Genomic DNA, 23,346 nt, shown 5'->3' with positions numbered 1-23,346 from the left:
AAATAAAGGCAACAAAGCAGTGTGTTCAGAACGATTCTCTTCTGTATGTGCACATGGTCTTTGGGGGGAAAAGTCATGTCTGTTTATTGTTGTACTTGGGGGGAAAGGAGTCGGTTATGAGCAGGAAAGGAGGGGGCGCCTCGGCAGGGGCTGGGGGACCCGCGGGCTCCGCCTGGCCACCCTCACGGCACAACCAAGGCGGCGGAAGAGGCCCCCTGCTTCTGCACAATGTACAACAGCAGGAAGTACCTGCTCATGGGCAGTTTCGCTTTTTCTGTGGATTCACCTGGAAAACGGTCAAAGTGTTGCAGTTTTGAAGGCCACAGGGGCTCCTTATCTGCAAAGGGCTTGGCCTTGAGCCCAGCAGCATCGCATCGGGGGGCAGCGGGCATCCCCTGAACAGAAGTGAAGCTGCCTCCGTGTCGTGTCTGGAGTCCCCCGGGAATCACGCCCACCACACCCACGGTTCCGCACACAGAACGGAAGGCAGGACAGGGAGACCCCTTCCAGGGGACCCTCGGGGACTTTCGTAAGGAAGGTGGTGGGCATGGGCCTCCCACGACGCCCAGCCGGTCGCCAGGTTATTGCCAGTCTGACCTCCTCTCCTTCTGGGGCAGAGGATATGATCTGTGCATCTCCTGGGTTCCTTTACGATGAGACGAAGTCTGGAGGAGCTGATCTGGGTTCGGACCACTCTGCTAGGATTTACAGATCAAAACCAGTTCCCGCAAACCAAGGCCAGAACCTAAATTCGACAGCTCTGGCCTCCTGTTTCGGGGACCCACGAACACACCGCACAGCTTGTCTCCCAGGCAGGCGTTCACAAGCAGGTGCACACGAGCGTGTAACACGGTTCCCCGGCACCCGTGCACCTGTCCACAGGCACACCTTATGGGCAGCCTGCCGTGCGGGAGGCGGTGTGACGGGAGGGGCTGCAGAGTGAGGAAGGCTCCCCCTGCCCTCGTGGGGCCTCGGGGCCAGCAGCAGACCCAGGCATCCGGCAGCAACTCCATACCTTACCACTCCACCCCGGGTCACAGAAATGCTCCAGATGCAAAGTGCACGGGGCCCGGGCGGACGGCAGCATGGGCACGCCGTCTCTGGAGACAGGCTTTGGGAGAAGGGACGATCCAAGCCGGGACCAGGAGGAGCAGAGGGCATGGGCAGGGAAACCCTCAGGTGTGGGCAAGGGGCGGGTGGAGACAGGGGAGCTCGGCGTCTGCCAGAGCTCTGGAGCCGAGGGTCTGGGCCAGAATCGGGTGCGTGGCATCGGGGTGCAAGGGCCCGCCTGAGCAGTGACGGCTCCCACCAGCCTGTCTGCAGGCCCGGCCGGCCCCACGCGGCTGCCAGTACCTGCCTCTTGCGTTATGGCCCAGCACCCAGGGGCCGTGGCACAGGGGGATGACGTCCCCGGGGCGTGTCAGCCAGCGTCAGCACAGACCTACGGGGACAGAGGGACTCCAGCCTGACTGCTGTCTCCACGACAGCTCCCGCCCAGTCTCGGGGGCTCGTCTCGGGGGCTCCCCAGTCCGGTCACCTCCTGTCACCCAAGCACACACCGCACCCACCCCCCCACCGTGGCCCTGCCGGTTCTGCCCAAAAGGAGCGGCTGCAGGCGGCCACGCGGGGGGTCCCCGGCCCACTGCTAGATGCACGAGGACGTGCGTGTTCAGCGTGGCGGCCCCGCCCCAAGGGGGGCCTCGCCTCCGTGTGCTTCTCCGCGTCTCCCCTGCCAGCCAGGGTCCCTGGCAGCCACCTCCAACCGGAGTCCGGCCTTCCAATCTGCTCTCCGCACAGCAGCCAGGGCCCAGCGGACTGCGGGTCACGTCACGTCCCTCCCCTGCTCGAGACCCCACCCGCCCGCCGCACCTCCAGCTGCTCTGGCCCGCTCTGGTTCCTCAAAGCAGACCGGCCCTTCTGACCCCAGGGCCTTTGCAGAGGCTCTTCCCAGAATGCACCTGCTTGCCCGTGTTTCTCTTCACTCCTCGGATCTCAACTCACAGGTTGGCTCCTCAAGGCAAGAATATGTAAGACAGTCCGTTTGATAAAAGGTGCTGGGAAAACTGGACAGCCACATCCAGAATGAAACGGGACCACTTTCTTACACCAGGCACAAAAATAAACTCAAAATGGATCAAAGACCTAAATGTGAGACCCGAAACCATGAAACTCCTAAAAGAAAACAGGCAGTCATGCCTTGGCCAACAGGCTTAGCAACATTTTTCTAGATACGTCTCCTGAGGCAAGGGAAACAGAAGCAAAAATAAACTATTGGGACGCCACTAAATTAAAGAGCTTTTGCACAGCAAAGGAAAGCATCAGCAAAATGAAAAGGCAGCCTACGGAATGGGAGAAGATATTTGCAAACGACACATCCAATAAGGGGTTAATATCGAAACTACACAGAGAACGTACACAACTCAACACCAAAAACTGATTAGAAAACGGCCACAGAACCTGAACAGACATCTTTCCATAGAAGACATCCAGAGGCCAACAGACACGCGAAAAGGTGTCCAACATCACTCGTCATCAGGGAAATGCAAATCAAAACCACGAGAAGATACCACCTCACGCCAATCAGAGTGGCTAAAACGAACAAATCAGGAGACTATAGATGCTGGCGAGGATGCGGAGAAACGGGAACCCTCTTGCGCTGTTGGTGGGAAAGCAGACTGGTGCAGCCGCTGTGGAGAACAGTGTGGAGGTTCCTCAGAAAGTTAAAACCAGAATTACCATATCACCCAGTAAGTCAACTACTAGGTATTCACCCAAAGAAAACAAACACTAATTCAAAAAGATATATGCAACCCTGTGTTTACTGCAGCCTTATTTGTAATAGTCAAGATAAGGCAGAAACCCAAGTGTCCGTCAATAGATGGATAAAGATGTGGTGTGTATATATGTGTGTATATATATGTAGATACATACATATGTATATATGTATACGTATGTATATATATGTAGATACATCATATACATACACACATACATACACACAATGGAATATGATTCAGCCATTAAAAAAAATGAGATCTTGTCATTTGTAACAACATGGATGGACCCAGAGAGCATTATACTAAGTGAATAAGTCCGACAGAGAAACACAAATACTACACGATTGCCCTTACATGTATTAAGCTAAAAAAAACCCAAAAACCCATAAATACGGAGGACAAACTCGTGGTTGCCAGAAGGGAGTGGGTGGGGGGATCGCAAATGGGTGAAGGGGAGAGGGGGGTCCAGGCTGCCAGTCACGGGACGAGGAAGCCACGGACGGAAGGCGCAGCACGTGGAATACAGCCGATGGTGCCGTAACAGTGCCACGTGGTGACAGACGGTGGCCACGCCTGTGGGGCCCAGGATAACGTAAGACGTGAGACTAATGTAACACTGTGTGTCAACTACACTCAACAACAACAAAAGGGAAAATCACATAAATGTTACAAAGTTCGTCTTAACCTGAAATAGTCTCACAAAGTTTTTGGTTACACATCGTACACTCACTCTGTTCGATTAATACGTATACTGTTTTACGAACGTGTACACGTCCATGTTAGAATACACCCAACCTATGCAGCAAACGCTAAGTGGTGGTACGTTGGTCATAAAGTACTGCCTCGTAGAACCCCCTGCAACATCGATCATCAGTTTCACTATCACCTTCGCCGAGATCCACAGTTCCCACGCCCACCTTCTCACCTACAAAATGTCTCGTGGTAGACAGCAGTCCTGACTTGTGTATTAACCAAATGTCTGCAATCGCCCGTGCAACGTCGCAAGTATCAGGACAACCTCAAAGAAGGAAACAAACCCTTAAAAATGATGACCGCCTAGGAACCCTCTGACACAATGTCCTCTGGACTTTTTTGTAGCAACTGTGACCTCAGAGTATTTTGATTCTAAATCTGCTGATCGATATACCAAGTTGGCTTTATATGGAGCTATCTGTAAGAGAAAGCAATAAAATCAAGTGCTCGTAAAAAAGAACTTGTTTTAAGTGGCTCTCTCAGAAATACTCATCAAAACCACACTGAGATACCACCTCACACTGGTCAGAGTGGCTAAAACGAACAAATCAGGAGACTCTAGATGCTGGCGAGGATGTGGAGAAACGGGAACCCTCTTGCACGGCTGGTGGGAGTGCAAACTGGTGCAGCCGCTCTGGAGAACAGTGTGGAGGTTCCTCAAAAAATTAAAATGAGATCTACCCTATGACCCAGCAATAGCACTGCTAGGCATTTATCCACGGGAGACAGGCGTGCTGATGCGTAGGGGCACCTGTATCCAATGTTTATAGCAGCACTTTTTTTTTTTAATTTTTTTTTTAACGTTTATTTTTGAGACAGAGAGAGACAGAGCATGAACGGGGGAAGGGCAGAGAGAGAGGGAGACACAGAATCGGAAACAGGCTCCAGGCTCCGAGCCATCAGCCCAGAGCCCGACGCGGGGCTCGAACTCACGGACTGCGAGATCGTGACCTGGCTGAAGTCGGACGCTTAACCGACTGCGCCACCCAGGCGCCCCTATAGCAGCACTTTTAACAATAGCCAAATTATGGAAGGATCCTAAATGTCCATCAACTGACGAATGGATAAAGAAGATGTGGTTTATATACACGATGGAATACTACTTGGCAATGAGAAAGAGTGAAATCCTGCCATTTGTAGCAACATGGGTGGAACTGGAGGGTATTATGCTGAGTGAAATATGTCAGGCAGAGAGAGACAGATACCATATGTTTTCACTCGTATGTGGATCTTGAGAAACTCAGCAGAAGACCAGGGGGGAGGGGAAGGGGGGGAAAAAGTTCCAGAGAGCGAAGGAGGCAAACCATCAGAGACTCTTCAATACTGAGAACAAACTGAGGGCTGATGGGGGCTGGGGGAGAGGGGAGAGTGGGTGATGGGCATGGAGGAGGGCACCTGTTGGGATCAGCACTGGGTGTGGTATGGAAACCAATTTGACAATAAATTCTATTTAATATAAGAAAATAAGCTGCCCCCTCAAAGAGGCAAACCCCAAACCTCCTTCATTTGTAGCATTAGCGATGTCATAACTCACACATCCGCGTGATTCTTTACAACTACGTATTCCCCGGCCACCGGCAAACGGGACGATGGCAGGCGCTGTCCTGGGTTTACCACTGATCACCCAGAACCTAGCTCTCGGTACCTGGCACATAACAGTTGCTCAGTAAAGCCTGCGGGGCTCAGTGGGCTGAGCGTCTGGCTCTTGATTTTGGCTCAGCTCAGGATCTCACGGTTTGCGAGATCGAGCCCCCAGGCCGACGGCGCACAGCCTGCTCGCGGGATTCTCCCTCTCCCTCTCTCTGCACACCCCCTTCAAAATAAATAAATAAGCTTTAAAAAAAATAGTTGCACGGTAACTATTGGCTGGGAACTCAGGAAACTTTTTCAGACACCCTTCTCTTCATTTGGCAGAACTCAAAAGGCCATCATGGCACAGAGCGTAAGCTCTACACAGATTTTTGTTGAAAACACGACTGCATGTTTTACACGTGGACGGGCCAGCAGCAGAATGGGTTTTCCCTTGATGCACGGTACTTGGCTGATTCTCAATGCACATTTTTAAAACATGCCTGAAATGGAGCCTCATCGTATAATTGGCCCTAGTCTTTCCTTAGGAGTCGGTGAAACAGCAATGTGTCCCTGCCGTGGACGGGCGCGTGGCTCCAGGAAACGCAGTACGCCAAGTAGTCAGTTCCTGAGAATTCCTGGGAGCCCCGCCTCCCCGCCCCCCCCCCCCCCCGAGTGGCTGCAGGAATCCAGACCTGAAACCCCAGCAGGAGACTGGAAAGGCCAAATCAGAGCTTTAAATGGGGCTCCTGTCGCCTGAACCACCACAGGATGTGAAACCTCCAGCTTCCTCGGGCATCACCGGGCCCCCGAGTGCCCTCGCCCTGCCTCACGGAGACGCACAACTGCGGAGGGGTCTGCCGGTGGGCAGTGAGGGCTCAGCTGGGAAAACAGAAAAAGCGTGTGGGTGGGCGGGGAGGTGACGGGCTGCGGCCTTTGTACCCTGGTCGCAAAGTACCAGCACACAGAGATCTCGGTGCCCCCCGGTGCATCGGCCCGTGTTTACCAAGCTCTTACTCTCTGCAGAGCAACAACATCCAGGGCCAGGGGTGTGGCAGGAGGACGAGATGCTCAAAGAAGCATCCAGGGACTCCCGCCCCGGAGCAGCAGACTTGGCAAGAAGCTTGGGTGCCCTGCCACTCTTTGCTGTAAACTGCCAGTCGGATCTGAAGTCTCTCTCTTGGGCTCAAGCCTTTCAACATATCCGTTCAAACTGTATCGGCCTTCTCCTTAGAGAGAAGGCAGATATTCACGGGGGCCAGGAGCAACACGCCCCACAGAGCTGAGTGTCACCCCAGGGCACCGGGTCAGAGAAAGACTCTTCCCTTGAGAAGACCTCTCCGTGCTCACGATCCCTGGCATCTCAGCCAATGGACAGGACACACAGACATCACCGTCTGTCAAGGAGGCCCGGTGTTTCCAAATAATAAAAACAATCCCTCACTTGTAGCAGTGGGGTCTCCCGGCGTCCGGGGCACGGACACTCACGGGCACCACGCTGCCAGGCCAGGCAGCTGCCCTGTTGGCTCCAGGCAGCTCGTGGGACCACGGTGACGAACAAAATCGTTTCCAACAGTGATGTAATGGTGTGTGTGTGTGTGTGTGTGTGTGTGTGTGTGTGTGTGCGTGTGCGTGTGTGTGTGTATTAGGTAAACGCCCTCAGTTTCCTCAGTTTCGTACTCCTCTTTCCAATATAAGCCTGTATGGGACCAAAATATCTTCACGTTACTGCGTTTGCCTTTTTTTTTTTTTTTTAACATCACAACATTTAAATCCATCAATTGGTTCGTAAGCAGCGGACCCGGCTGAAACTGCAGACTTGAGTCACTAGCAAACTTGAGGGGCGGTCTCCAAATGTGCCACGTTCCCCTTCCGTGTCCTGGAGCGGGAGCTCCCCGTCAGTTCTTCTGAGACTTCTGAGGTTCTCTTATGGAACCTGCCTCTCGGGAGCTACTCAGACTCCCCACCTGTGTCTCCAGGGCCCCCCCCTTACCCATGCCCCAACTCCGAGCAGTGTGTCAACTCCAGGCCCCTCCACCTGCTCTCTGTTCCAAGCCAGTGCCACTAAGTGGGACCACTCCCCACCATATGCCTCGTTTGGACCAGCCTCTCTGCCTCCAACCTTGCTCCTTCCTTTCTATGATATCTAGACGTGGCTGACAAGTCAACCTTCCAGAAGAACCATGATCACATGACTTCCGAGTTCAAGACCACCGAGGACTCCTTAACCTGGGGGGGGGGGGGAGCGGGGAGGGAGTCGACTCCTTAGGCTGTCCTTCAGAGCCGAACAAGTCTGTGAAACCCCACTGCTCCCTCCTATATCCCCAGAGTCCCCAAATATTCATTGAAACCTACTCAGTGTGTCTGCCATTCACGCTGTCCCCTCCCCACGCACGCCCCCTGGGCCCTGCTCTGCACATTCAAACCTTCCAATCCTCCCAAGGCCAGTTGGGAAATGTCTGATCTCCAAAAGCGCCCCCTGACCACTTTGGATGCGGGGGATCCTTCACTCCTAACTCTGATGACAGTTTTGTTTTCTCTGCTAGGCACCCCACCCCATCGCCACCTCCAACAGGCCACCTCCCTCTGGGGGGGGGGGGCTCCTTGAGGACTGGCCTCTGACTCGGCCGCCTGCATGCCCCCCAGACCCAGCACCAAGCCGAGCAGGCGCGACACCAAAACTTCACAGCCCGCAGCCTGCGTGTCCCCTTCCCATTCTTGGGCACCCCTAGGGAGCCCGACTCGCCAACTAAGCCGGGGTTTCCCTGCGCCCACTGCAAACCAGGTCAGTAGTCCCGCTTAGCAGGACCTGGTTCCATTTTCGAAATCTGCCGGGGCGAGCACGGTTGTCACGGGCTGCACCCAGAGGACAGGGCGGCCCGCGGAGGCAGAGGGCGCGAGCCGGGAGGGGCCGGGATGCTCCGCGCCGCCGCCGCCGCCGCCGCCGTCGCAGGCCGGGCGCCCGTGCCCACTGCGGAGCCGGGGGGCGGGGAGGGGGCACCGGGGCGCCCGGGGGCGGGCCGCGCGGGGACCAGCCGCGAGCTCCACCCCGGTCCACCCTGTTGAATCCCGGCTCCAAACTTTTGCCCGCGCCCGCGCCGTGCCCTCCCGCCGCCCGCGGCCGCTGCCGGAGATGCCACGGGGCCGCGCCCCGAACGCGACAGCGCGCGGCACCGGGCAGCCGGCGGCGGGCGTCCTCGGCACGCGATGGGGGGGGGGGTCCCGGGGGCCGCGAGGCCCGCCTCCGCCGCCGGGGCTGTGCCGGTGCTGATGCTGCGGCCGGGGCCGGGGCTGCGGCGCGCGGGTCCCCGGAGCGCGGGTCCCCGGAGCGCAGCCGCCTCCCACCCCCCCCCCCCGCGAGCGCGGGTCCCCGGAGCGCAGAACCCCCGAGCGCGGGTCCCGGCCGGGCCTGCGGGCGAGCGCGGCCGCTACTCACCGGGAGGGTTGACCGCCGCCGGGGTTGCCATCTTGCCGGGAGGCCGGGCGGCCGGGCGGGGCGGAGGGCGGCGCGGAGCCGGGCCCCGGAGGGCGGGCGGGCCCAGGCGCCGCCGCCGCCGCCACACAAAGGACGGCGCGGGCGGGCGCTGCCTCCGCTCCCCCCCCCCCCCCCGCGCCGCCGCCGCCCCGCCCCGCCCCCGACTCCCGGGCCGGCCTTTGTCGCGCGGCGGGGGGCGCGGGCCGCCGCTCCCCCGCCGGGGCCGTAGCACCGCGAGACTTGCGCCGCGGGCCGCCGGACCCCCCGCTGGGGGGCGCGGCGGGGGGCGGCGCAGGTGCTCGGGCCCGCGGGGCGGGGGCGGGCGGCGCCCCGGGGTCCGGGACGCGGAGGGGGGCGGGGGGACGAGCCCATTAGGATGCAGAGGGAAGCGGTCCTCGGAGGCGCGGGGAACAAAGGCGCCCAGTGCGGCCCACTTAGCATGCCGGCGCCGCGCCGCCTGCTGCCCGGGCCCGGGGCCGAGGGCTGAGCGCCCGGCGCCCAGAAGTCTCCGAGGCCGGGGACCGCTTCGGAGCGCGCTCGGTACGCACCGCGGCCCAGGCAGCCGGCCCGGGAGCCGGGAGTGCCTTAGCCTCGAGGGGCGCACCCGCGCTCTGCCTTCCTCCCGCCTGCCCACCGCGGTGCCTATTACCTGGGGCCGCTGCAGGAGCCGTAGCGACACCAGCAAACCGAGATTTAACCGGGGTTTTAAGTGTTTTTATCTGCAGAGCCCGGTGAGAGGGTTGGGCTGCGCAGAGCGTGGGGGCACCCCTGTTTTTCTACCAGACCCCGGCATCCCCTGAAAGACCACGGCGCTTAGGAAGCACACCCGCCAAGGCGGGCGCCCTGTGTGCCAGCTTCCAAGAAAGAATGGATACATCCCAGGGGAGAGCCAACAAGGACAAGACGGCCCCTAAACGTGGACACGTTTGCAAAAACATCAGACTGTCTTCAATCCCTGCAGAGAAGCATGGGGGGGGGGGGTGGGGGGTGGGTAGAGAAACAATGCTTGGGATGTATTTTCAAATAAGCATGGTCATTGGGGAGTATTTGTCACTATTGATCTGACTGATAGGCGCTTAATGATATTCATTTGGTTGTCGATTGCGCAGACCCTGAAAGTCTGCCTTGTGCCAGCTAGGTGCCCGGTGGGCAGAGCAGGGAAAGAAAGCCACAGGGGCTCTGTCCTCCCGGGCCTCCAACCTGGGGGTGGGGAGGCGAGGAGCGCTCAAGAAACACACAGATGCCTGGGGGGTTGGGGTGGGGGGCGTGGTGGTCACTGGGGAATGAATCCGGGCAGAGAGAGGGTGGAGTGATCGGGAAAATGAACACTAGCCTTGGAAGAAGTGAGCGGAACGTGGAGAGGTGGACAAAGACGCGTCAAGTGAAAAGACCGAAGGGTGTTGGCTTTGGCAACGAGATGGGCCAGGCCCAGGCAGGTAGAGATCAACTCCGATGACAACTGAGCCCCCCCACCCCCACCCCCCGCCATCCTTGCATCAAGTAGAATGTTCCTGATTTTCCCGATATCAAGCCAAACGAGAACCCAGCCTCTTTTCTACACAAGGCGTCAGCACTCCAATACCCATACGCACTCAGTACACAATAGGTCCCTACGGTAAATGGCAGGGGCGGTTCACTCGTTCACTCCACCTCAAACAGGGTAAAAAATGCATCTTAAATGCCCCGCTGTCTAGAACAGTGCCCTTTCGGGCCCCGGGCCCCACCGGCAGGCCTGTCTTGCTGGCCTGTCTCCATACACGGCACCCAGCACTGAGCCCCGCGCTGTCCAGCCTTCCCTGCCCCTCAAGGCAGCCAGCTTTTCTCCTTGGGGTTTCCCTACCCGCCGTCACACGAGGCTCGCTTTGGTATTGTCTGCACACAGATAGATTTGCCACATTCTCCCTAGAAAAGAAAATTGCAGTGAACACGACCGTCATCACATACACACACATATTTACCATATACATACGTATTTGTCGACAAGTTTTACTCTCTTACTGTGTGCTCAGGCCTGCCGCCCGTTTTCCAGGAGTTGCTCTGCAGATACCTTTAACCCTTCTTTTTGCATTTGTCCGGGTAGCATGTGGCCAGCTGCTAGAGGCCAGGACGCTTCCGTAGTCCGCTTGGAGACAGACCTAGCCTGTCGTGCTGTGGTTTTCAGTAAGTAAGAAGCGTGTGTGAACTTAACAGAGACGTTTCACCTTCTCCACTCACTGCACCTCCCATGTGGGTGATTTTTGACCTCGCCCAATTCAGCCCGCCGAGTTTGCTGATGAGGGGACAGAGGCTCGGGGCGGAGAAGTGTCTCTCCCAAGGTCACGCGGCTCAGTAGCCTGGCAAAACTTGGGAGGAAGCAGGTCCCCCACAATGCTGGGGTTGGGAGGCGGGAGGCGGGGTAGGGGTGTTGTGAAGGGCAGAGAAACGGGGATCTGGGTCCTTACCTTCTGTCTTGTCTCTCTTTCTTTCTCTCTCTCTCCTCTCTCCTCTCTTGCTAAGTAGGTAAATACCCAGAAACATCCATTGTGGAGGAAAGCCCCGCTCTTAAGTAAACAGCCTGAAATGGAGCGGTTAGTCATTGCTGAGCACTGAGCAGCATTTACATGATACAGTGGTCTCGTGCTAATTACGGGGGCTGGCGGGCCGTGACCAGTTAGCAGCCTCAGTCCGCTCCACCTTTAAACCACCTAGAACTCTTTTAAATTCCAGAGGAGGCTGTGAAGTTGGAAGCTGAGACCCGCTTTCTTTTTTTGTAAATGGGTGCAGACCAGCTGGGCCCCTAGCACGTGATTCAGTGTGCCGCTCCCAGCGGTGACCGGGGCTGGCGGCCACAGTGCCGGTGACACATGTGGGGGAAGCGGTCGGTCACCTGGACCCTGCCTCACATCCCTGCGAGTTCTGACGTGAGACCCGGGATTCCCATCGGACAATGTGTGATGACTCCAGGATTTTGTCTTCCCTTGACTTCCCTTTAAGATAGCAAGAGACCGGGGCGCCTGGGTGGCTCAGTGGGTCGAGCATCCGACTCTGGATTTCAGCTCAGGTCACGATCTAACGGTCCTGGGATCGAGCCCCAAGTCGAGCTCAGCGTGGAACTTGGAGCCTGCTTGGGATTTTCTCTGTCTCTCTCTCTCTCTCTCTCTCTCTCTCTGCCTCTCCCCCACTCATTCTCTCCCTCTCTCTCTCTCTTTCTCTCAAAATAAATAAACTAAAAAAAAAAAAATAAGATAGCAAGAGACCACGGTGAAAAGGAGGGCCTTCCTCAGAGAAAGAGGGCGTGGAAGGTAGGGGAACGGGCTGACATGTCTACGCTGCACGGCCCTGCCAGCGTCCCTCAGTCCTCCGTTCCTTCTGACTTCTTGCTCAAGGCAGGAGGGAAAGGCTCGTGGGTCCGCTACCCCCACCCTGCCTCCCGTGTTCAGTTCCACAGCTGCCCAGAGGCCCTGTGTCCAGGCGGCCCCCCAGCCGGCAGGTTTCCTGGTTACTCTGAGTCACGGGCCCAGCTGAGAGCCGGACGGGGCCTTGGGTCTACAAAGGAGGGCGGGAACCCGGCCTTGGAAGCAGAGAGGGGGGACCAAGTGTGCTCTGTCACCCTCCCAGCCCTAGAGCCTGGGGAAAGCCTCGCTTTCCCCACCTGAACCTCTGTGCGGAGCCGCAGTGATGATGAACTTGACCGTGGTCATGTGTGTGCTCCGTAGAGTCGAGATGCTTTAGAATGCTGCTCTGACGGTTTGGCGGAGAGGAGGGAAGTGTGGCAGACGGGGGGAGAGACACGGGAAGGGGCAGCAAGCTGTGTTGTGCCTTCGTGGAGGTGGGGTGGGGGAAGAAGGAGGGGGAACAGCCGTCGGACCCACGGGTTCTGACCTCTGTCTTCTGGCTCACGTCCCGGGAACGCACCTCAAACACGCTGATGGAAAAGCTGAAAGCAGAGGGCTTTCCCCCATCCGGAGGCCCAGGGAGGGAAACCACGCAGAATGTTTCTGCGGGGACTGAGGGACGAGGCAGCCAGTGAGCCGGGCCCCATGTGGAGCTCCTGGCCCCGTGGGGCCTCCGTGTGGGGTGCCTGGATGCTTACATTCCCACAGGCCAGGGCACCGGAAGGTCCCAAGAGAGTCCAGGCTCCTGGGTGCGGAGGACCAGCCTCAGCGAGCAGGGCTCAGTGAGCACAGGCTCCAAACCAGGGGCCACGGATTCCAGCCACAACCCGGCCTCCGAACGATGCCTTAAGGTTCAGCAGCCAGATGACCACCCCAGCCGCCCGGGATGGAGGGGAGCGAGAACCCCAGGGCCCTTCCCCACCCTCAGCCCCCCATCTGAAGGAGGCCACCCTCGCCAAAAGAGACACCATCAGTGTTCAAGGTCAGGGTTTGCTCGGTTCAGAGGAGTCTAGGCTGAGTAGATTTGTGCCCCTGCCACGTGGGACAAAGAGACAGTCCAAAGTCAGAACTTCACAGCCATGACACATGGACAGTGACATGTACCCTCCGTGAATTCTCCGGGGTGAAAACCCGTGGTGTGAAAACGCGCCCTCTCTGGCCCCACCTCCCCCGTTAAAGCATGGAAGGCATCTCCGGGGAAGGCTGGGCCGCCTGCCTCCGGAACAACCATGTCCAGGGGGCCGGTGACCACGACTGTGCCCTCTCGCGAGAGGGGACCCCGTCGCATAAGAAGAAAGCGCCTCCTGGTGGAACCCTGCAGCTCGAAAGGACGTGCGGACATTTCCACGACGACCTGGGAAGAAATTGCCTAAGATAAATGCAGACGCTGATTTAGCCAGAAGTCAGAGGGAAACACTTATAAGGAAAAAAAAAAAAGAGGGGCACCTGGGTGGCTGCCGACGGTTAAGCCTCTACCTTGTGATTTCGGCTCAAGTCATCATCTCATGGCCAGGAGATCAAGACCCATGTCGGGCTCTGTGCCGACAGTGCAGGGCCTGCTTGGGATTCTCTCTCTCTCTCTCTCTCTCTCTCAGTCTCTCTCTCCCCCCGAACCCCCACCCATGCATATGCTCTTTCTCTTTCTAAATAAACTCCAAAAAATTTAAAATAAATAAAAAGAAACATCTGTAAATTAGTCCAAGGGCTGAGTCTTTGGAAGGGACCTCCCTGTAGCCACCTACCTGTCCCCACCCCCCCTCCCACCAACACCTGTGCACCGATAAAACCCAGCTCCTTGTCCTTTCCGACCCACACAGAGATCCCCCTTTCCCTTCTCCCCCGTGAACTTCTCGTTCTTCGTAACCCTGTATTACTGGTCACCGCCTCCCCTCCAGGTGGCGCCTGCACCGTCACGGGGCTCCGGGTCCCACCTTCTCCCTCGTTCTTTCACGTGCCTCACCGGGCCAGGGTTGATTTCTTGTCCACGCATGTTTCGTGAGGCTGTGAGCTACTGCCTCCGTGTTTTCCCTTCCCTGGCACCTAGCTCGTCCGGCTGACGGTCTTGTCGGTCGTGAGCGCTCACATAACCCGCCACACCTCCCCTCTGTGCCCCCCAGGGTAGGAAACGCGTGGATAGCTGCCCAGTGCCCTCCCCTCTGTGACCGCTCGCATCCTCCCAGCATCTCCCTTTGGCTCCTCTTGGCTGGGAGTTTATTGTTAATCTGCTCTAATTCCGATGCATATTAGAAGCTGTGTCACTTACTCCTGGGAAGCAAGAGGGACATGAGTAGGAACAGGTACTCCGTGCTCAGCGCCCTGCTCTGTCCTCGTTCTCTCCAAGTGCGTGAGGAGCTCAGTGACTGTGTCATCTCCCGCAGCGACTGTAACCCCCCCACCCGCATTCGTATGTGGAATCTAAAAATCAGAGTAGAATTTATGTAAACAGGCATGTATAAATAAATTCCATATATATATGTACATATAAATTGCATGTAATTTACACACATACACTCAGCTCTTTTGGGCAGTCGGGTCTATCTAACACCTTCATTTCACAGCTGGGGCAGTTCTGACTCGGCCTCCTTAGTGACAGCATGCCCCATGTGTGAATGTATTCGGATTTTCATAGACAGCTACTTTCCCGCTTGTTTTAATCCACTTTGGAAACCGCCCTCACCAATGACAACAGCTTTTTTTTTTTTTGCAGCCTAAGAAGATTCTCCAAACGTTTTAGCGGGTAATTCTAAATAGGTGCATTTGAGCTTATGTTATGTATAAACACATAGTTATTGCTTAACAGTGCCGCGAGAATTAATGGGGTTGGTTAATGATTGATCTCTCGCTCCAAGTAATAATATTCGACATTCCGTCGGCGTCCACACCGGTTACTGTGAGACGACACACCCAGACCAAGTTCATTATCCAGCCGACCGGTCTGCAACAGCTCTCCGTCGTTAGCATGCAAATCAGCGCAGACACAGGACAGGTGACAATGACTCCCTCCCCGTAGGTCACACTGGTAGAGGGAGGCCGGGCACGGTTCTGTGGGAGAATGGCTATCTTGAGCACGCACGGTCTAGCTCCTTGAGGGGTCAGATTTGGGTCTTCTACACGTCTTCCTATGTTAGCACAGTCTGTGGAATTGACAACTGAACTTTAGAAAGCCACCTTGTACGTAACTGAGAAGTAAACCGTAGAAGCTCTCCAGTCCTCCCTGCTTACTGTATCGTGAGGGAAGGGTCTAGGTGCACCAGCTCCGGACAGAGTTAGCATCTGGGGCGAGGTGGGGGAGGGGAGGGGTGGAGGGAAGGCCGGCCCATCGCCATTGGTTCCTTGTTGTGTTTCAGAGGATAAGGGGAACCCTGCCTTTTCCCATCAGCAGTGGATCTGCTCTTTCAGGGGTGTGTCCTGGGGCGGGGGGCGGGGGCGGGGTTCAAGGAATCTGAATTTCCCAGGGGTCCGTCCCAGTGCCTCGCCACGCCAGTCGGCCACCTCCTGGTAACGTCTGCTCCGGACTTCTCTCCTGCCTGGTGCCTGGCTCTTCTGACGATCTGTTAGGTTTCTGCTCCGCTGGCCACCTTTGCCAACCCCGGGGCTGTCGTCCTGGGTCAGCCGCAGGGGAGGCCTCTGCTCCTTCCTCCACCTGCAGACGGACTCAGAACCCAGGAAGTGTCTCCAGCTACTGGCCCGGGTGCCGGCTCCCCCAGAAACTGGCCATTCTGTGTGCTAATTCTCCTGCCCTGGTGCCCCAAACCACCTTGCTATCTGCTGAACACCAAGCCAAACCAGAGAACCGGGGTGTGTCGATGCCATTGGCCTGCCCGCCTGCCTGCAGGCACACACCCTTCACCCCAGATGCTCCACCCTCCCTTACTTCTTAAAGCCCAGAGCCCCGATTTCTTCCAGCTCCCAGAAAGAGGGGCGACGCCTCCCTTAGCCGACTGGTTGAAGGGTCCCGGCTCCTCTAGAAGCCTGAAGGTGGGGCCCGCGCTCCCTCCCAGACCTACCAGGCTGTGGGTTCCTCTCCCGGCCCCTGCTGTGTCCACAAGACAGGGGTGAGGCCGGGAGTGGGACGTTTCCCTACGTGTAGGCTTCTCTGGCTTTATCATCCTAAAGCATATTCCCTGTTAGAAAGCTCAGTGCAGGAATGGGGCAGGAGGAGGGGGCGGGTAGCCAGGGTGAGGCTCTTTGGTAAACTACAGCACACAGCCACAGCGGGGAAGGAGTGAGAAAATGCTTAGGAGGAAGCACAAGTCTTCATGTGGGCTTAACTTCACCCCTCAAGCTTCTAAAATCATGATTTAAACGGAGTATTCGTTTACCAAATCACCTTTGGCTTTATTATCCTTGAAGGAAAAAGTAATACTGACCATCCCAGTATTGACTGTTTGTTCACACAACTTACAAGAATGTGGTCAGACGGGGACCCAACCCACAGGACGTGAGCAACCTTGCTGATGATGGTACATCCCCGACACTGTCGATATAAGGTGTCCTGAAACCCTCACTTTCTCCCTTTTTTTTTTAAGTTTGTTTTGAGAGAGAGAGAGAGAGGGAGAATCCCAAGCAGGCTCCAGGCTCAACACAGCGCCCAATGCAGGGCTCGATCCCACAAACTGCAAGATCACAACCTGAGCCGATATCAAGAATCAGACTCAGGGGCGCCTGGGTGGCTCAGTCGGTCGAGTGTCTGACTTTGGCTCAGGTCATGATCTCACAGTCCATGAGTTCGAGCCCTGCATCGGGCTCTGTGCTGACAGCTCAGAGCCTGGAGCCTGCTTCGGATTCTGTGTCTCCCCCTTTCTCTGCCTTTCTCTCTCTCTCTCAAAAATGAATAAACATTAAAAAAAAAAAAAGAATCAGACTGAGGTGCCTGGCGCCCCTCTCCTTCTCCCCGGGAACAGGTGTATTCCTTATTGGGAGACCCCCAGTTACTGGCTCAGTGCCCACAGAGAAGAGCTCTTTGCTGGTCGGTGTGGTTGTTCATGAGCGACAGAAAATTAGAGTCAGGATCCTGGGTTGAGACTGAGCTCAGGCTCCACACAGAGCTGACGAGTCCACACGAAACAGAGAAAATGGTCTAAGGCCGACGTTGACTTGACAGCTCTTTCTTTGTTCAAAAGCAGAAAGAACAGGAATGGAGAATCTAAGAAAGCCCTGCTGAAGATAAATATATATTTGGAGGAGGGGGACGGGGAGGAGCAGGAGGAGAAGAAAAAAAAGGAGAAGTGAAAACACAAAACAAAACAAAACAAAACCCAAATATATCAACAACTCCTTTGGCAACAGAAAGGAACCGTCGGTGAGGAACCAGGAAGGAACATGCGAAAGAAAGCAAAGTGCGTCCAGGACCCCAGGGAACCTGTGTGCGTGGCTGGTCCCAGCCCCCAGAGGGATGTGCATGGGGCTGTCGTGACGCAGTGACATCGGCCACAAGGCCACGGGTCTCGTCCCAGGGACTCCCCGTCGGGCCCAGGCCCCACACCGCACACACCGCACCCTTCCGTGGCCGCCCTCAGGGAATAATCTGGCCACCTAAGGAGGCCACAGGAGCACTCTGACGTACCTTCTACTTTTGTTCCCTGTTACAAATAAATTGGTATTTGGGCGGTTCCGTCTGTCCCTCGAGGCCTGATAAGCCCGCTGGAGGTGAAAAGGAAAGAAAAAAAAACGTTTCCAGACCATAGGCAATGGTTATGCCCCAAGCTGACGCTGAGAATCTCCTGGCCTCCCTGGAGGGCATCTTGCTGGTTTCCAATTTTAATCAATGCAACCTAGATAACGACTGTATCACATTGGTATTTATGTGACTATGTAGGCCTGTATCTATCTATCCAGCTATCTATCTATCTATCTATGTATCTATGCTGCATCTATATAAGGTGCCTAAAAGATTCAAAATGATTTTTGTATATATTTTATTTAACCCTTTGTCATTCTTTAGCTCACTTACTGTCACTTTCATTTGACAGATCTGGTGACTGATACTCAGAGAGGTTGGATGACTTACCCAAGGTCACACGGCTAATGAGTTACAGAGCCAACTGTATGAACCCAGACTGGTCTGACTCCAGAGTTTCGCTCACTCAATCTCCAACTATCAAGATCCACTGGTGGATGTTATCTCACTGTAACATACGAATTTGACAGGTAGCTTCCCTGGTTAACTTCCTGAAGGTAGTTGGAATCAGATTTAGGAGGCTGTAAACTGTGGAAACGAGCTACAAGGGGCGTCAGCAGGTGTGAGAAGGGGGGTTGGCCCTCCGGGCCCCGTGCCTCCGGCGAGGTCTGGTCACCCAGGCGGCGGGAGCCTGCAGGCTGACCGCTCTGAGAACTGATCGTTATGGTCTCACGGGTGACTAACTCCATACGCCCTATGATGAATGTGCTGTCCCTTGTGCTGAATGTTCCAGTGAAATCAGAAAGGAACTGTCAACTTCTCTAACGTGCAAAGTGACGTTTCCTAAGGCTCATGAGTGGACTTTGTTTCAGACCATCCCCTGCAGGCTGAGGAAGTTCGTAGTTGCGGAGGAGTCCCTGAACACAGTGACATCGTGACAAGGGGAGGCTGGAATTCAGAATTGGTTCGAAATGACTTTAATACTCTTTGCGTCCTTTGTAGTTTGTTTGAAGTGGTTCCTTTCCCCAATAGTTGTACTCCTTTAATCTGAAATAATTTCAGACTTACAGTAAAGTTGTAAAAATAGTAGAAAGAACTATCAGACACATTTTGTCCCAGTTGTCAACATTTTACGACACTTAGGTTTTCTCTCCATATATCTCCATATTATCTTTTTCTGAATATTTGAGAATAATTGGAGACATCATAGCCTTTCCTGCCACAGACCTTAGTGTGTATTTCCTAAGAACAAGGGCTTGCTCTTACACAACCACATTGTAATTATAAAATCAAGACGTTATCGGGGCGCCTGGGTGGCGCAGTCGGTTAAGCGTCCGACTTCAGCCAGGTCACAATCTCGCGGTCTGTGAGTTCGAGCCCCGCGTCGGGCTCTGGGCTGATGGCTCGGAGCCTGGAGCCTGTTTCCGATTCTGTGTCTCCCTCTCTCTCTGCCCCTCCCCCGTTCATGCTCTGTCTCTCTCTGTCCCAAAAATAAATAAACGTTGAAAAAATAAAATAAAATAAAATAAAATAAAATAAAATCAAGACATTATCGTGATGGGATATGATTAGCGAAGCCGCAAACATTTTTCATCTTCCCCAATTATCCCTGAAATGTTCTTTATGGAGAAAAGGAACACTGGCTCCCAGAACCCCATCCATGATCACACATTGTCACGTCTCTGTAGTCCCCTGTAATCAACTTTATTTTTTAGTACGGTTTCGGGGTCACAGAAAAAAATAAGCAAAAGTGCAGAAGGTTCCTATATGCCTCCCCTTACACACACGCGCACACACACACACACACACACACACACAACCTCGCCCTCTGTCGGCGCCGTGCACCAGAGTGGGACGTCTGTTACGATCGACAAACCGACATTGACGCATTGTTATCACCCAAAGTCTGCAGTTACATTAGGGTTCACTTTTGCTGTGCATTCTGTGTTTCGACAAATGTTTAATGGCATGTATCCACCATTATAGCACAAAGATGGTCTCAAACACAGATAGTTTCACTGCCCTGAAAATCCTGTTCCCTACCTACTCATCTCTGCCCGGCTCCGAACCCCTGGTGAGCACTGATCTTTTTACCGTCTCCATAGTTTTTCACTTTGCCTTTTGCAGAATGTCCTATAGTTGGAGTCCTATAATCTGTGGCCTTTTCGGATTGATTTCTTTCGCCTACGGGTATGTTTTAAGGTCCCTTCAGTCTTTTCATGGTAGCTCGCCTGGTTTTAGTGCCGAAAGATCTTCCATTGTCTGGATGGACCAGTTTGTTTACCTGCTCGCCTACTGAAGGAGATCCTGGTTGTTTCCAGGCTTTGGTGATTACCAACAGAGCTTCTGTGAACATCTATGGGCAGGTTTTGTGTGGACACAGGTTTTCAACTCCTGTGGGTAAATACCAAGGAACACGTGGGCCGATCCTGCGGTAAAAGCACGTTTCATTTGGTAAGAAAGCACCAGACTGCCTTCTGGAGTGGCTGCCCCGTGTCACACTCCCCCTGAATCCAAGGAGGGGCCCTGTGGCCCCAAATCTCGCCAGCATGTGGCGTTGCCAATGCTTTGGGTTCTCACCGTTCTAACAGGCACGTGCGGTGAGATGTTCCTACCACCGTTTTTGAAGCATTAACGGTCCTTGTCCGTCGATCATACCTCCGGGCCTGTGGCTAGACTGGCTGCTACGATTTTGTCATGATGGAGTTGTGACTGATCTCACTGCTGTGACCTTAACTAACCGCCAATAACATAACCAGCTGAATCTTTAGTCCGGGTTGGGGCCCAGGGCACCCAAATTACCTCCACAATTTAGTATACCGTTGGTCTCAATTCTCCATTTATTTGCAACTTGACATACACACATATCTAAAATATCCTGAAGCCTAGGTATAATTTATTACCTTAATTACTTGATGATTTACACAGACAGAAGCATCACAAAACGTTAGGGCAGCATTTCTTTTTTTCTTTTTTAATGTTTTTAGTTTTTGAGAGAGAGAGAGGGGGGGAACGAGTGGGAGAGGGGCAGAGAGAGAAAGGGAGACACAGAATCAGAAGCAGGCTCCAGGCTCCGAGCTGTCGGCACAGAGCCCGACGCGGGGCTTGAACCCACAAACCGCGAGATCATGACCTGAGCCGAAGTCGGACGCCCAACCGATTGAGCCCCCTGGGCGCCCCTAGGGTAGCATGTCTGATACCTATTGTTCACCGACTCTTAAGGCACTATTATTTCAAGGTGTCCGCCAAGTGCCCATGACCGCGGAGTAGATCGAGAAGGTGTGGCACACACAGGACAGAATACTACTCAGCCATAAAAAGGAATGAGATCTCGCCATTTGCAACAACGTGGATGGAACCGGAGGGTCTTATGCAAAGTGAAATAAGTCCGTCAGAAAAAGATAAATACCATACGATTTCACTCATAGGTAGAACCTAAGGAACAAAACAAATGAGTAGAGGAAACCGACAAAGTGTAGTAAGAGAGCGAAGATCTTCACTCAGGCCTCTGCTCCGCCTCCCGGCTCTTAGCTGGTCTCCAAGCTTTTCAAAGCTCCAGTTTTGACGTTACGTATCAAGCTCGTTTGCCGTGGGGGCCCTGAGGCAGAGCTGGCACAGACACGGGGCTCCGCCGACAGGCCCTCGGGCCCCTCACCGCGATCTGAGGACTGGGGACCCCGCATTCCTGGGTCCTTTCCGCTCACGGGGCCGTTTGTAAATCGGAACAACGGACTCTTCCATCATCCACCATCGCGGACAGGGTCTGGGCCTCGGGCCCAAACCCCTGGGCTTCCGGGGTTTCAGAATGAACACAGAAGCCACATCGACTCGAAAGATAATGAAAACGTCTGCGTAAGTTGAGTCAGGGGAAGAGATAGAGCAGAATGTAAATCCCGAGTTAAACGTGACGTCGGGGGAGCCGTACCCAGGGCATTCTGTGCTCTGCCTCCCCCGCCGAGTTCCCCCCCAAACCCCGGGACCCGCGTGCAGCCACGGTCACCATCCCCCCACCCCCACTTGAGGGCTGCGAGGGCCCGGCCCCCTGCCTGGCATCAGTGCCCCTTTACCTGCTTCTCATACCCCATAAATACGTTCGGTTGTTCCAATTAAATCGTATTGAAGCCGGCTCAGCCCCCGGGATGACATTTCCCGCTCTCGCAGGGCATTGCCCTCTGCGCCCCAGAACACGTTCGAGGGGAACGTACCTGCGATGCTACCTTACTTTGCGGAAAGCCGCGCGCCCAACAAAGGACGTCAAACTTAATTAGCACATTAGCATAATCACGTCAAGGACAGACAGAGCACTTGACAATAGGAAATTGGATAAATCAATGCAAATGATTTCAGCTCCATGCTTCCTAATTAGCGCAAAACGAGGAGGGGGCGGGGGCCGAAATGCTGTCAGACGCACTTACTACAATTGTCTCTAATTTATGCGGTTGGGATTGACAGCCAAGTGTACTTAAATTTATCTCCACGTTTAAAGGAGTCAAGAGCTTAAGCGCATATATTGTCTACTTAGGGGCTTCTGTTTGACCTTCGAGGCTGAAAGTAGAGGCTCCCTTGTCTCGAAGCGCCCAGCTAAGCAGTGACGCCACTGCGAGAGGTTTCGCGGATGCAAACAGGTGACCCTGCGGATTTCCAGGGCTCAGGATCCAAGAGGCGTTAACGTGGGCAAAGGCGTAGCCAGAACAGGCCCGGGGCCGACCGCACGCGGCTGAGTGGCAGGTCCCTGAAGATGGCCCTGGAGAAGGGCCGGGAGGAGCTGTGCCCAGCTGGCTGCTTGGAAAGGTCACGACTTTCCCCGGCACGTCACAGAGGCAGAATGCGGACGCGCTCATTCCGGCGTTTGTTCTGAACCGTCTGTCTGTCCCCACTCGTTCCCGGTGCCCCACCCCACCTGGTGCCCCGGCCCCACAGTTGCTGTTTGAGGGCCCCGGAGGCTCCCTCTTCACCCTCTGGGTTCAGGCTTCTTCCAGTTCCTACGCTGGTTGGAACGTTCCTTCAGTGCCCCTTCTCTCTGCTCGCCTCCCTCCTGCCCTGCAGTCACACCTTCTCCGGAACCTCCCGCAGCATGTTTCTACGGAAACGTAGACGGTTACCGCTACGGAAACGTACTGGTTCTATCTGAACATTTCCACCGCTGTCTGTGTGCCGGACGTAAGCTTCCTGGGCAGAGGCCGCGTCCCCTCATATGTCCCAACCCAGTGCTTTACCCTGCAGGGGGACCTAACCCAATGGCTCCTGTGCCCCGAGGATGCACCTCGCCAGCCCAGGGCACCTGCCCTGTTGCTCTAGAAGCTCCTCGAAGTTGCTACCTTCTTCAGATTTGGAGAAGACTCAGCCTCTGTGGGGCAGCTGTCCCCTGCGGGCGCCTGGGAAGGCAGGTGGGACAAAGACAAAAGTGAAGCAGACAGGCAGGGACAGAGGTGGGGGGGTTGGAGAGCTGTTTGGGTACCTGGGGGCATCTGGCTCTGGGCCCCCCAAGAGCTCTCCCCGGGACGCTTCGCACACAGCCCTGAGCCCACCTCCGCTTCTAGGACTGAACCCACTTGATGTGTCCCCTGTAGTTACAGCTGAAAATGTTAATTATGACCAGTTTACACTCCGCAGAAGTTTTGACTTTTTGTTGTGACATCTCCGCCTTTCATCCCGGAGTTGGACTTGAGTCGTGGGAGCCCGGCGGCCTCTCCATCCGGTCTGACTCCTCGCATGGCACCTTGGAGGCGCCCATCCTGCTCAGTCCTGTGGCTCAGTGCCTGCGGACCCTGGCCGGCA

The 23,346-nt window shown here is 55.3% G+C and overlaps 1 protein-coding gene across 3 annotated transcripts in view; it reads right to left on the bottom strand.

The window, feature by feature from the left end:
• ARNT2 (aryl hydrocarbon receptor nuclear translocator 2) overlaps nt 1-8,692 on the bottom strand; it is a 147,475-nt gene extending 138,783 nt beyond the window's left edge. For 2 of the 3 annotated variants that reach the window (XM_023254804.2, XR_002742751.2), the window contains exon 1: nt 8,536-8,692. In XM_023254804.2, coding sequence (XP_023110572.1) covers nt 8,536-8,566 — 31 coding nt within the window. In that variant the 5' untranslated portion in view covers nt 8,567-8,692. The remainder of the gene's footprint in view (nt 1-8,535) is intronic. The other variant, XM_023254803.2, reaches the window with a different exon arrangement.
• Nucleotides 8,693-23,346: the final 14,654 nt, after the last annotated feature.

The sequence above is a fragment of the Felis catus genome, chromosome B3 (assembly GCF_018350175.1).
Source record: "Felis catus isolate Fca126 chromosome B3, F.catus_Fca126_mat1.0, whole genome shotgun sequence".
NCBI lineage: Eukaryota > Metazoa > Chordata > Mammalia > Carnivora > Felidae > Felis > Felis catus.
The sequence above is the reverse complement of the archived record's forward strand: the minus strand, read 5'-3'. Positions and strand labels throughout refer to the sequence as shown.